The sequence below is a fragment of the Vicugna pacos genome, chromosome 24, assembly GCF_048564905.1.
Source record: "Vicugna pacos chromosome 24, VicPac4, whole genome shotgun sequence".
NCBI lineage: Eukaryota > Metazoa > Chordata > Mammalia > Artiodactyla > Camelidae > Vicugna > Vicugna pacos.
Window position 1 is genome coordinate 13,678,198 of NC_133010.1, and position 15,622 is coordinate 13,693,819.

General features: G+C 37.9%; 1 protein-coding gene across 1 annotated transcript in view; it reads right to left on the minus strand.

Annotated features, from left to right (window-relative positions):
- Positions 1–222: 222 nt before the first annotated feature.
- RNF125 (ring finger protein 125) overlaps positions 223–15,622 on the minus strand; it is a 74,779-nt gene continuing 59,379 nt past the window's right edge. The window contains exons 3-7 of the mRNA XM_006205072.4: positions 15,187–15,340; positions 11,621–11,715; positions 8,959–9,049; positions 3,343–3,450; positions 223–887 (exon numbers count right to left, since the gene is read on the minus strand). Coding sequence (XP_006205134.1) covers positions 801–887; positions 3,343–3,450; positions 8,959–9,049; positions 11,621–11,715; positions 15,187–15,340 — 535 coding nt within the window. The 3' untranslated portion in view covers positions 223–800. The remainder of the gene's footprint in view (positions 888–3,342; positions 3,451–8,958; positions 9,050–11,620; positions 11,716–15,186; positions 15,341–15,622) is intronic.

A 15,622-nucleotide genomic window follows, 5' to 3' on the forward strand; every position in this document is an offset into this window, starting at 1 on the left:
TTATAGTTTTTCTAAAGGTTAAAATTAAAAAAAAAAAATCAAAGCCCTTAGGATTCTCCACTAAAAATTATGGATGTGAATACTTCTACTGTAAATATCAGCTGATGGTTCTTAAGAAATTGCCTGTATTATAGAAATATTTCTAAATAATAAGCTACAAATATTTGAAAATATAATATTAAATTCTTGTGTGCATAGTTAAAAAAGTCAAAGAATTAAGTATACATTCCTATCATGAAATTTATTTTGTTACAGTATGATGTTATACAACTTGGTTAAATGGATGTCTTCGACTTCCAAAATCTTCTTTCCCTACTCCCATACAAGGTTATTCATGTTATTCCATCAGAGATTAGAACAAGAGCATTGGGACAGATTTCATATTCCCTTGAATGACCACACTCTGTTTCACCGTCAGTCCTTTCACATACAACAACAATTCGTTATCTTGCCCAACCATGAGATTAGCCTATGTAGCATAACACACAGTGTCATCCAATTTGCAAATAAAGATCCTTCACCCACATACTCAGCCATCTGTTTCTCTTCCATATATTAATGGCTGACGGAGAGTACTTTATGCCGTTAAGTGTCTAAGAAACTCAAGAATGTAAAACGGACCTAAACCATCAAAATGAAAGCAGTTTTACAATGCAATGTAACGATAAACATGGACAAACATACAACTGTGTTGTACACCTTTTTTGCCCAACAAGCACTGGGTTTTCCTCCAATTCTTCAAGCAGCATCTTAGAAAATGGTGCAATTGTATGGTCTCTTTCTTTTTCCTTTTAATAAAATTATGTGGTGTTCGAGTGATTCACATATTCCAGAAGTGACCGGTCTAAGACCCTTTGGATAAGAGCTTCCTCAATTATATTAAAATCCTACAATAAAGAAAAATAATTAGAAACATACAGTCGGAAAAAAAAAAAGAAAGAAACATAGTCAGAGATGACCATTTTCAGATACTGGGGGCATGAGAGTTAGAGGAATGCCTCATTTTGCAAAGTCATGCCCTGCGTTTAGTGACCTGTCCAAGTTCCCACAAAAACTCACAGAACCCAGGACTTTTGCTTTGGGGTTTGTGCATTTTCTATTTCACTTTATTGCCTATCAATTAATTAGTTATTGTCCCAGTGAAATAGTCTTGATCTGGAATTTTAAGGTTTTTGTCTGATCTAACTAGTAGTTTTTAGCCAACATTACAAATCCTGGTCAGAGTGCTGTGCTCCACATAAACATGTAATATGGAGTAAAGTTAAGATATTCCCGTAGGGTTCACCAGTCCCAGCAGTACTACTGAATATCTGGTTCTGAAAAAAAAAAATGTCGAAAACAAAACTCTCTTTCTCCTTGCCTTGCTACAGTCAAAACGGAATTCAGAACTTTAGGTCAGCACATTCTATAAATAAAACAAAAACTACTAAGAACTCCATCCTCTGCAATTCATCTCTTCTTTGCCAATAAACTAAAAAAACAAAATAAATTATTGGAAGTCCATTCTAAAACATAAAAGCCAATAAATAAAATCCAAATGAAAGACAGAAAGCACCAGATTTGGACTCAGTACCAGGTTTGTTCTGAGGCAACTTACTAACCTTTGAGCATCAGCTATTTCATAGCTAAGTAAGGATAATGATATAGTGCTCACTTCACAGAAGCTGCTGCAAGGAATAAAATGAGATAATTTGCATAACGTGCCTAGCATGGTACTTGGTAGTTTAGGAAACAAAAAAATCAAAACAATACTATTTCAACCTCCCTTCCACATCCGATAATATGGTTTTGAGTGGGTGGAAAGTATTCCCATCCAAGTGGCTTCTTCCTGACCAGTCCTGGATCATATTCTGAAAGATCTTGAGAAGAATGAACTGGAGATGAACAGCCAGAACAGATATGGAATCAACCTGGCTTTTAGAACACCTTATGGAGGCAGGCTAGAGAGGAACCTCTAGGCGTTACAAGAAATGAGAACACATAGACCAGACCAGAATGAGGCTCTGTTGGGGGCTTGTGGGCTTCAGTGGCCAGAAAAGAGATTATCTGAGAAACAGACTAAAGCATATGAAGCCTCTGTAGTGCCATCTGTTCAATTCTTCCTGCGGTCCTGATACTCCCATTTACTCTCTCCCCATCTCCAGATGCACAACTCTCTACGTGGGTTATCTCATTTATTCCTCGTGCAAGCTTTTGGAAGCTGTTCGTGCTCTCGTCACTTAACAAATGATCAAACAGAAGCTCCAAAGTTAAACACCGTGCCCAAGGTCACAGAGCTCCTATTGAAACCCAGGTCAGAACCCAAGTTCCTTGTGTTGAATCTGGGTAATCTGGGTGGGCAGATCAGAATGCATGCGGAAAATTGTCAAATGACAATCCTCAATAGTTATTAAATTCCATTTTGAAATTGCATAAGAAGAAAACAGTCAAAATGATATGCAAATTCAAATTTAACCCTTAACATTTCACACACTGAGATAAAAGTAACAACTGAATGTACTATTTCAGAACACGGATATGAGTGATTTTCCCTCCATAACAGGCAATACCCCTTCGCTGAGAGGGACTCAGGGGACAACATATTCCCCTCACGCGGCAATGGCAATGCAGGGACCAAAGTAGAACAGGCTGTGCTAATCTTTTGCTTGTTACTATCGTTTCTGATAATGGGAAACACAGTCATAAGTATTAGAACGACTCATACCATATCAGACTTTTCTTTCATCTTAAAAACATTCTTAACATAATGAGATTGGCCATGAATTGGAAGTTATTGATGGGTACCCCCTGATGGGTATACAGGGGTTCATCATATTATTCTGTCTACTTTTATATCTGTTTAAAATTTTTTTAAGTTTTAAAAAGTCCAATAAACATGAGTTTTATAGAATTTAAATGAAAAATGGAGCCCATGTGCCTCACTACACTGATGATGTGATACCTGTTACTAGTCATCCAACGTACTATAAATGGAACGCAAATTCTCTGAGCCATTTCATTACTGGTATGATTTCTTCTCAGCTATATAAGATTTTAACCTCATAAAAATATAACTATATATAGGGAGGCACTAGAGTAGAAAGTAAAATAATTTGAAAGTAAAAGCTGGGTCTTTATACAAATGGCTAATTACATTACAAAGAAAATAATTTTATCTAAGGCAGATTACCATTAATAGTCAATTTATAAAACACCATGTTTTTACAGTTTCCTACTTAATGCTAATACTTAACATTTCAGCTATACATATATATTTCCTCTATAATCTTATTTGCGTGGATTAAGAAAGGTAAGCTTAACACAGCATAAAAATATAATGTAAAAGTAAGAAAATATACTTACTATGAAATCATCGTAAAACAAAGTGTGACTGACTTGCAAATGTCTTATTAAGCTGCCATTGAAGCCGCTTGGATTCTCATTAGGTATTAAACGGCAAAGTGGACAGAACTAGAAATAAACAAGAAAGAGTTTTAAGTAATCATTAGTGGTAGAATTAGAAAATTAAATAACCATTCAACAAAGTGAATTTTGATTTTATGAATCTATTAGCCATACCTTGGTATTACATTTTAGAAATTGCATAAATATTAAAGCAACATAAAAAAACTGCACTTATTTCTTCATATGCATTTTTTAAGAGCATAGCTATTTTTTCATATTTATCAATTTATTATTTAAACAAGATTAGAGTCAGTAGATGGACCATAACTCAATTGGTTACCTGCCTCTTGAAACACGTTTTTCTTGGTATGTGGATATTTTGTTATTACACATTACATTTCCATATTGTTTACTTTGGGGGGATTATTTTCTTAGGATAAATGACCATAATGGATTCGAAGGTCAAAGTTATGAACATTTATGGTCCATAATATATCTTGCTCTATAATTTAATATTGCCACTAGTAAAACAGATTATAACACACCAGCATCAAGCATTAGTATTTACATATATTTTCCTAATTTAATAGCCATTAATGGGTCTCTAAGAAAACTTTTCCATTTTGAAATATGTATAACTCACAAAGAATTGCAAAAAGAATACCAGAGAAGTGCCATGTCGCCATCACCCAGCTTCCCCAAATGGTAACTTCTTACGTAACTATGGTACATTATTGAAACCAGGAAGTTGGCAATTCACTAGAGAACACCTGACTTAGATTTCACCAGTTTTCACGTGAACTCATTTTGGGGGGGGGGTGTAGTCCTATGAAATTTCATAACTTGTATAAATTCATATAACCATCAGCACAATCAAGATACAGAACTGTTCTCTCACTGCAAAGAACTCCCTTGTGCTAACCTTTAAATCTTCCCTTCTGAACCCTGGCAACCACTGGCTAGAGAATTTTTCAGATTGGCTTTTTCCACTGAGCATAATGACCTTGGGATTCATCCACATTGTTGTTGTCAAGAGTGCTGTCCTTTTCATTGCTGAGTAGGGTCGCGTGGCATGGGTGTACCACAGTTCATCCACTTACCTCTGAAGGTCATTTGTTGTTTTTGGGCTGTTACAAATACAGCTGCAAGGAACATTTGTGTAGAGTTTGTTCTGCATAAACATGTTTTCATTTCTTTAGGATAACTTTCCAGGAGTGTGATTGCTGGGTCATATGGTTAGTATTATGGTTAACTTTGTAAAAAATCTGCCAAACTATTTTCTTTTTTTTAATTGAAGTATAGTCAGTTACAATGTGTGAATTGCTGGTGTACAGCATAATGTCCCAGTCATGCATATGTATAGATACGTTTGTTTTCATATTCTTTTTCCAAACTTTTCCAGAATGGCTGTATCATTTTACATTCCCACAAGCAATGTGTAAATTATCCACATTCTTGCCAGCGTTTGGTACTGTCAACATTTTTTATTTTATTCATTCTGATAGGCATGTAGTGGCATCTTATCATGGTTCTAATTTGCATTTCTCAAATGGCTAATATAAATGACTCTTTTTACGTATACTGCTATATTATATCTTAACGTATTTCTTTTAAAAAATTCTATTTTTTCTCCTGGATTCAATCCCCAGTACATCCAATGAAATAAATATATAAATACATAAACCTAATTACCTCTCCCACCAAAAAACCAAAACAAACAAATGCCATGTATTTACTACTATTTGATCCCTGTCTTTGAGTAACTGGGGCTCCCTGCGGGAAGAAACTACATGTGTCTTGTTAACCCATGTGTTCCCAGCGGCTGGAAAATAGTTTTCAGTTTTATCCCAGCCTCTCACTAACTTAACCTTGGCAATTCATTAATCTTCACCTGTAAAAGGTGAATTATCTGTTTTGCAGGGCTCTTGGTAGATTTAGAATAACACGTCATTTAACATTTTGAAGCTCAGTCCTTGGCCACTATTCTTATCACTCAAGCAGATACTTCCAATGCAGCACAGCAAGGGCTACATTCAACATATGAAAAGGCACTATGTCCTGCTCTGTGCTAGGTTCTCTGCCAAGGGCTGGGCATGCAGTGGTGAACAAAGAAATGAAGTTCAATGGCTTCATAATAATTTGGACAGAGATGCAGACACAAACTGCATACACAATTGATGAATCCTGATAACTGAGAAAAAAAGAGGGGAGAAAAGCAAGAGCTGAAATTAATTTGCATGTCAGGGAAGTGAGAAAGGAAGATTTAAACTGAGCTCTAAAAGATAAAGAAGAGGTAATCAGTGAAAGAAAACACTGGGCAGAGAGAAGAGCCAGAAAGTGTGGTTCTTGCTGAAACATCTTCCCTTGACAAGATAAAATACTGAATTTCTCTCCCAAGGGGACTCATAACTCAATCTGAAGCATGCTGTTTGTGTCATTTGCCTCTTTTGAGTTCAATATTCCATAGATACCATTTTTCAAAAAATAAAACATGGCAGAATTACTGTGTGACAAAAAGGAGCTGGTTGTCTTCTTTTTAATTTTTATTTTTTATGGAAGTATAGTCGATGAACTGTTGACTTCTTAAGGCTGCATATGAGAAAAATCAAAATGTCTTGATGTTCTTAACCTACTACCCCAGGCTTGAGCAACTTAGAAAGAAAAGATTAGTCGCTTGCGGTTTGATCTCTGAATTATCTAATTATATCTGAAAGGCAGAATCATTTGCCCAAATCTCTAACTGCCAAGAAATTTCTTACATGTTGTTAGTCAGATGATGTCACTGATCTTATCTGCAGACAAACCCAGCTCAGTCCTTTGAAGCAAAAATTCCTTGTTAACTTCCACACCAATCCAGAATCAGCCCTCCTCCAAGATCTCCCCCCAGGCTGTTTTCGCCCACGTGTCCTCACTGGGGATCCATAAACACATGAACCCCAGCCCTGTTACAGTACTACCCCCAACCTTTTCATGACCACAGTGTTTACCCTGACTTCCAGCGGCACTAGATCCTTCAGTGATATGTGTCTTCAGCTTCTACACTTAAGCAAACACTAACACAGGAAACCTGAAGGTCTTCTGTTCCAGTGACACCTTCAGACAGCTCTAGTGTATCACAGAACTGTGGCTTTTCTGAACAATCTGCTTCTCTCCTGCCTCAAGGCCATGACAGCATCCTGGTCTTAGGGTAAAATTTTAACACTTCACTGCCCCCACTCCTCCCAGCTTGGGTTCCTCAGCTGTGAGAGTACATGGCTTCTTCTGAGAAGTCTTTAGTCTTGATTTTATATAGTTCCGGAAGTGGTAGTAACACACCGTCACCACCTGACTCATTTACTGCCACCCTGTGAAAAAGGCATCATCAGTATCGTTACCACCATTTTATAAACGATGAAACAGAGGCAAAGAGGTTCATGGAGTTTTCAAAGCTTATCTCCTGCAAAGCAAATTCCACAGGCAATCTGATCTCACTATTCCTGGCTTATTTCTGTCCTTATGCTGGCTCTTCAATGACTTCTATGACCTCTAAATCCTTGAAGACTCAGCATCCAAGGGCCACCTTCAGTCTGATGGCCAACCTGAGCAGCACGTGGACTGGATTTCTGCAGGAGTAGGTACACAGTACCAAAGCCCTGGATTGCTGCTATGATGCAGCCCATGGTCCAGAGTGCCCAGAGTTCCTCCAGCCAGAGCAGCACCCCGGGCACTACTGGTCAGGGCTCAGGCTGTGTCACTAACACCTCCTTTATCATCCTTCCTAGGGTTGCTAGGAGACGGCAAAGAGCTCAGTAAATGGTAGTCATTATTATGCCATCCTAATGCTTTCTTCAAACTTCCTCTAGTTCTCCAGGTACCTGTCATAAAACACCTGAGCCCAGTTCCTCCCCCAGAGCACCCTGAGCAGGAAAAGCCCTTGACAATCTCCCCTGCTTCTCCCAGACATATCAAGCTCCCATCTAGCCATTCCAAGAACCAAACCTCTGGGCCATCAGGTTGAGTAACAAATACTTTTGCTGGCACTCTGTGGCTTTTCTCCTGAACTTGCTGGTAGAGCACAGGTGTTTATGCCCTGCAGCTAGACTATTAGGTTCAAATGATAGGTCTGCTTACTGACCAGCTGTAAGACTTACTTCTCTGAGCCTCCGTTTCTCATCTGCAAAATGGGGGCAATAATTATATCTATCTCACTGGATTGTGAGGGCTATCTATCTATCAATCCTCTATCTTCTCAAGGCTGCTTGCTCCATCTGCTTAAAGATTACTTACATTTCAATCTCATCCACTTCCTAAAAGATTTTTATGAAAAACCACCCCTTAAAACTCAAATAAAAAAACCCCCAAAACTCATATATATAAAGCCGACACACACATATATACATACACACATGTACACACATATAACACACAACTAAAATAAAATTCAAAATAATCTTCAAGGTATCATTCTACATCTGTTAGGCTTGGGTAATTTGGGGGGGGAGGAGGTAATTAGGTTTCTTTATTTTAACGGAGGTACTACGGTTTGAACCCAGGACCTTGTGCATGTTAAGCACGTGCTCTACCACTGAGCTATCGCCTCCCCTCTAGGCCTAGGTAATTGTAAAATAAATGTACCCAATCATGGTCAAGTTAAGGTGAAAGTGGTTTACTTCTGAACTGCCGACACAAGTCGACTCAAACTTTCCAGAATGCGTTTCAGGAGTTAATGAAAATTGGCACTTTCAGTCCCAGAAATATCGATCTAAGGAACATTCTCTTAGGAAAAAAATCCTATAGAAGAAAAAGTTTAAACGTACAAGAATGTCAATTCAAATCCCCCAAATCGGCAATAATCCATGTTCGAAAACAGTAAAATGGCTAAGTTAACAATGATACACCGCTCATCGACTACACAAAAATGATAATTGTAAGTCATGGCACAGTAGAACTAAAATGCCAAGTTGAAAAGAAAAAAGGTAGCATTCAATAATGGATCTAGGAAATGATAAGCAATATGTGTGTTTAATGTGGATGAAAATTCAAACCATGAAATAAAACAACAGATTAATTTAAAAAGATGAATGACTTCTACTTTTCATTTCTAGTGTATTCTCATCATAACCTTATTTGCATTATCAAAAAATGTGTTTAACTGAGGATGTGACCACAGTTAGCATCTTAAAGTTAGATCTTAACTGTGCATTTTGCAGAAAGGTTTTATGCTGTTTTTTTGTTTGGCTTTATTTTTTAATGGAAGTACTAGGGATTGACCCCAGGTAGAGCTATGCAAGCACTCTACCACTGAGCTACACCCTCCCCGCTTAACTATGCATTTTGGATCTACTTAGTTGATTATGCTTATGATTATCTTTAAGAGATAATGTTGTCTAATTTCATAAACGGAAGAGTGATTTGCACATTGGTAATTCATCAGTTTCAACTCAACACTTTGATATCTTGTTAACATAGAATCACCATAACCTTGACATAAATTATTTGTTATGATATATCTATAAATAGAAGCCCACTAAATGGATTTTCTAGTGTATACTGAGTTTAAGCATTGCAGAAATGCATAGTAACACAAATCCTCACCACGGTTCTCCTTTCTGATCTGTGATGAGTAATACAATGATCCAGCAGGCTCTCTTCATCCAATTCCCGCTGACAAAATGGACATACACACCTGGGAAATGCGTAGAAAACAAAATATTACTGAAAGTACTGTCGATAATTAGTAGTCGCTGAACTAGAGGTAATAAACAGAATGCAGGTGGATCTAGTTTCTAGTCCTCATTCTTCTCGATTTGATATTCTTTTTCCTATCCTGATGATAACCTTGGTGCCTCAGTTTTTTCTCATGAGGAGTATAAATATGTAACCTCATGGGGACAGGATGGAGATACAGTCATAGTTCACCTGCAGCACTTTATTGTCTTTGGAATAGAAGTACCATCTGAACTTCCATTCACTAGAAACAGGATCACACCACCAGCCACACCTGCGTTACTTTTCCTGTCCCTTGAACTTCCTGCCTTCCCTAATTCAGGTAACGTCAGAATTGGGTGCTACTTGTTCTCCAACCAGCATATCTAATGACACCAGCATATATAACTACAGGGGTCAACTCACAGTATTAGCAGCCAGTGAAGAATGAGAAGTGGCCTGCAACTGCCTTGCCAAGTCCTTATGCACACCTAGGAGTATCTGTCCTTTGCATCTGTGCGATCCAGTGAAATAGCCACTAGCCGTGTGTGTCTACTAAGCACTTGAAATGAGGCTAGTCCAAATTGAGATATGCTGGAAGTACAAAATACACACTGCATTTTAAAGGCTATATATATATACATATAGTGAAATATCTCAATAATTTATATGTTGATTACATGTTCAAAGGATAATATTTTGGCTACATTCGGTTAAATAAAATATATTAAAATTTAATTTCACTTCTTTCTTTTTACTTTTTGAGTATGGCTACTACAGAACTTAAAATTACATATGTGTTCTGCATTATATTTCCACTGCATAGAGCTGCCTTAAATTCTTAGGGACAATATAAAGGCTTGGAATTTTCTTCTCATTTTCCATAATAGATAGAGCTTCCTGTTCTCCAGGACTTGTATTCTGGACAAGCTCCCTATGTAAGGATTTTTTAAAATCTGAATTATGTAATAAGTTCTTCTATAAAGCAAAGATTTCTATCTTCAATGCAACTATTAATCTATCCTATAAGACTGATTAATCAACAATCCTTCTCATTTTTTATTATTTTAATTCTTTATTATTTAATTCTAACCAGCAGGAGAAATTTGTATTTAAACTAGCTTTTGTATATTTTAAAATTTTCATAAAGCCTATCAACCTTACAATCAAACCTTCACACGTTCTCTACTCATTTGTTATCCTTCTTTCCTATTGGTTCTGGTGGCCAATCTAACAGAATTCATACTCTGCTTAGAGTTAAGACATTCATTTACAATTTATACCAGAATGGTATAAATCTAATTCTATAATAAAAGGTACATTTGCAAAGTAATCTCCAGTAAAACCAGAGGAAGGGGGTGGTCATTTTGACTTTTGGGTTAGGAAATTTAAGTTATATTTTGAGCCGTATACTTCCTTAAAGTAAGTAGAATTAAAATTTATCTTCAAGAGAAAAAAAAGAAATTACATTCATACCAAACACCTCTGTTGGACAGCTGAGTTCGTAAGAAAATTTAATGGTTTCGAGGAGAGGGTACAGCTCAGCAGTAGAGTGGGTGCTTAGCATGCATGAGGTCCTGGGTTCAATCCCCAGTACCGCCATTTAAATAAATCAAACAAATAAATAAACATAATTAACCCCCCTCAAAATTAACAGTTTCAAGCCATCATCCCTATGCAGGAGAACACAAATCAATTCTTAATTTCTTTAGCAGAGGCAGATGACAACCTTCGTAATTACTCTGCCCATCAGAATAGTTATGACCCTGATTTGTTCCTTTTTTTTAAAGAAAAAAAAATCGTTAGTGATCAATATTCTCTACTATACCTACTAGCCCCACTCCACCCTCTTTCTCCAGCCCCATGTAGGATGATGACCCAGCAAACAGGTATAAGATTCAGAATGCCTGGTCCTGGCCTGTTCTTTTTTTCCTTTTCTTTTGGAGGGTGGGGATGGGGGATAGTTAGGTTTATTTATTTCTTCTTCTTTTTTTAATGGAGGTACTGGGGATTGAACCCAGGACCTCACGTGTGCTAAGCATGGGTTCTACCACTGAGCTATACTCTGCCTTCTGATCTTTCTTGTTAGAACATGTACTGACATGTCACTTCCTACCTTCTAAAGAGAAACCAGCAAAATGGGACGGAAGAAGCTGGGGAACTGTGGTGATGGCAAAGTAAAGACAAATAACCTCTTAACCGTGATCCACTTCAAGGATCTGTTAGTCACAAAGCAAGAGCCTAGCAGAAATCCAACAGTTCTGCTTTCTATTTTTGGCTCCTCCTTCATAGAAATTCATCTGAGGAAGTTTCCCCAATGTCTCCAGTGTTTGGTTAGTTCTCGCAATACAAAGTTTTTGAAGCAGAGAGAGCAAAATTCTTTCATAATTATTGCTGTTAACAATTGATTATGAATAACAGGTATTATGGTTAGAAGCCAAAACATAACTCCCTACATATTTTCACAATGAAAATGTTAAACTTTCCAGCCCATTAAATTCCTTACAAGCATATCAAATTTAGCATTAAACTGTATGGTACTGAAACAAACCTTGTTGTTGTCTCCCCAAGTTCTTGGAGCGGTCCATACTTATCTATGTACTTCTGACATGTTCTTATGTGTGCCCTCATTTCACTGAGGCAAACCTAAATAAAAGGAAATGAAAAAAAGCTCACTGTTGAAAAGGGGCTCACTTAAAAGGCAATGAAGTCTTTTGTGACCCAGCTTTATTGCTTTCCTTATTTCAAATAAGGTCATAGTGTAAAGTCAGTTGATTAAAAGGACACATTCATGATAATAATACAACAAATTTAAGGCATTATCATGAAAAACACTATTTAAAAACATTTTTTTAAATAGAAGACTCAAAAGTTGAGTTCTTGAATTTGGTTCTTCTAGAAGTGTATGTTTTTTAAAGTGGAAAGATGCATATTAAACCAAATTTACCTTTTTGGGGTGCCATTACCTAAATCGGTGATGGAAAGAAGGACATAAGAAAGAAAAAGGGGAGAGGAAAAAAAGAGCAAAAGGAAGGGGAAAAAAAAGAAGTAAAAGAAGAGACAGAAAGAAAGAAAAACAAAGAGAGATAAAAAGAATACATAGATGGATTTTAGAGATGTCCAGAGTAAGTAAAAAGAAACCCTGTGCTTCAGGGAAAAATATAAATCCCATGGCTCTATAACACGTCCAGTCATATTACATGAATTCACAATACACAGTATACTTAATGGCCCCATTAAGAGCAAACATAAAAGACAGCTCTCGCAGTCCATTTTTATGAAGGCAGAAGAATAAAGAGCCCTTGTTCTTCCAGATATACATCTAGGGATCCTAACCATGAGGGGTCTGTTGCTAAATAACACATGTTCTACTAAACGTATCATTAGAAACTCTGATAAGATCTGGTGCTAAAGGAAGCGGTACAGCTGTGGCGAGGTGGCCGACACACCCTGCTTCTTTCTGCCCAAGCTACGGATGCTGAACCTCAACCATCTACCACATCAAGATGAGCAGTTATAATTGCTTCACGAAAGACAAAAGTAAAAGCAAATGCAAAAGTAAGAACAAACCCTTGCTTTATACATATCCATCTAGAAAGATGTAAAAACTAGGACCAAGATCTAGGCAGCTGTCTTAAAACAGACTGTCTTACAACCTTTAACATCCAACTTTGCACAGCAGCGCTCTCTCAACTCTTCAGTTCTTGGGCTTAAGGTTTCTTCCTCTTTGTATTCCTTGATCAACGAAGAGACGCAGTCCTCATGTAAGTTATCAATTTGAGGACTATATCCTGACAAATGAATCGATAAATTCATAGAGCGTCTAGTCTAGACACAAAGCTATGTAAACCATTGTCAGCGGTGGCAGAAGGAACATAAACCACTGTGCTTGCTCTAAAGGTGCTTATAATCCAGTGGAGGAAAAAGAGACAAACCGGAGATGTGTAGACAAGTAGACAGGAAACGGTTTGATATTGGGGACTGGAATACTAAAGCCAGGCTTCATGGAGTGGAGATCAGGCCTGGACTCTAAAGAGTAAGCAGAGTTGAAAACGGCTAGAGAAGACCTAGAGATTATCACCTAGTGAAGTAAGTCAGACGGAGAAAGATAAATATCATATAATAGCACTTACATGTGCAATCTACAAAATAAGATACAAATGAGCTTATTTACAAGACAGAAACAGACTCACAGACATAGAAAACAAACCACAAAAGGGAAGGCAGGAGAGGGATAAATTATGAGTTTGAGATTAGCAGATACACACTACTATATACAAAATAGATAAACAACAAGGACCTACTGTACAGCACAGGGAACTATATTCAATACCTTGTAATAACCTATAATGAAAAAGAATATATATATTTGTATAACTGAATCATTTTGCTGTACACCAGAAACTAATACAACATCATTAATCAACTATACTTCAATCAAAAAAAAAAAGAAATGGGGGGTTGGTGAAAAAAGGCACGGGACCTCCACCCAGGATAACAGAGAGAATTTTCTTGTTTCTGTCAGACACCAAAGCTGAGATAAAGAACTAGATGACAGAATAATATCCGAGTTTGATTTTGTGCATGTTGAATTTTACATGATGACAAAATATCAAAGTAAAAATAAGCAACAATTATTATTAAGAATGAAAGAAGCCATTGATTTCAAGGATGTACTACATTCCACAGTGCTAACAGCCACTTATGTTTTATCATTTACCTTTATAACCACCCTGTGACGCTAACATTATCTTTTCCCTCAATTTACAAAGAGGCAAACAAAAACTTAGATTAATAACTTGCACCAAATCATAAAGAGTAAGTGAGAGGATGAGTGTTTGATCCCAGGATGTTGGACTCCAAAAACCCTGCAAAGACTCTGCAGTCAGGCAGCCGTGAATAGATTTTTTTGAGTCTTACATAAATATTAAAAAATGCACTGAGCATTTATTACGCACCAGTCCTTTTCCAAAGTGCTGGGTACACAGTTGTCAATAAAACAGACACAGTCCTTACCCTCCTGGAATCTGGTGGGGATAATGGATATTAAATTTAAAAAATCACTAAAGCATAATTATAAATGGTGACAAGTGCCGTAAAGAGAAAGCACAAAGTGCTAAGAGGAAGTATACAGGCTACAATTTAGATGAACAATCAAGAAGGACTCTCTAAAGAAGTTTAGATCTTCAGTATACGATCTCTCTTTTGAGCTCTAGACGGGTAATATCTAAATATCCCCCCCCCCAACAGTCCAAATTGAATATATCTCAAGCTCAACTCTGGATTGTTCTCCAAATCTGCTTCCCTGTATTGGCACTTTCACCCACTCGTCTCAGAAACTCGGGAGGCATTTTTGACACCTCACCCTCACTCACCCCCACATTCGTCAGTTACCAGTTTCCTGCAACCCCTCTCCTGAATACACCTGGGAACAACCTCTTATTCCACACCTAACGCTGTTACCCGAACCCAGCTTCCTTACCACCTATCCTGAAGGCCACTTAACTGGCTTCACCAGTCCTGCTTCCACCTCCTCCAAAGCACTTTCCACACACATGCTAGAGTGAGATCTTAAAAATATAAACCCAATCAAAAGCTTACACTTTTCCTATGACTCACTGTTGCACTTGAGATAAAATCTAGACTCTTTTACATGGCCTCCAAGACCTCACATGATCTAACCAAGTTAGTATAGCATCAACAGAGGAGAACTGCGACAGGGAGGAAGTGGTCGAGAGAGAGAAATACTGCAAAGCCCGGAATAATATAGGTGGAATTATGCCACCGGATTTGAAAATAAAGCTATTCATTGGGTGGGCTGCAACAGGGTAGCAGGAAAGGAGGCCACAGTATAGGGGGATCACAGGAGTAATGGGAAGAGAGGAAGCAGAGGTGGTCCATGAAAGCATTTGTTTGAAAAATTAGGTGATGGCACGGTCAGGTGTCCTCTGTCATACATATGGACAGTGTCGTGGAGGGAAGAAGAGGGGAAGCTGAGACAATAAACTCTGAAACATCGGGGTAGGATGAGGTCAAAGGCATAGATGAAATGATTAGATGCATCACAACTTCCTCAGAGGTCTAAGCCAGTAACTGAGCAAAGGCAGGGTCCCATACCAGCGTGTCACACTCGGTGCAGTTCTGGAACTCGGATTTCATTCTCTTGGCCACATCAGTTGCTGGAACTCCTTCTGAGGGAAGGTACGCCCGGCAGTAAGGACAAGTCCACTTATTGTTCTTCAGACTGGTAGAGATGCAGGAACGGCAGAATCTACAGGAGACAGACCAAGAATGCATCATTTTCCTTAGCAGGTATAAAGGAGCCACCACTAGGTGTTCACTTGTGGAAACTGCATTTTAATGACACCTTGTACATTGAGAGCTGTCCTGCCAAATGAAAGGTCCACCTGAATCCCACGCTTGCCAGAGAGGCTCTTACCTTCCCAGTAAGACTTCTCTGGGGTCATGTGGGTCACATATTTCCCCCATCCCCACCCCTGCCCACACACACACAGAGCACGCATTTAAACAAAAGATGGCAGACAAGGTGGAG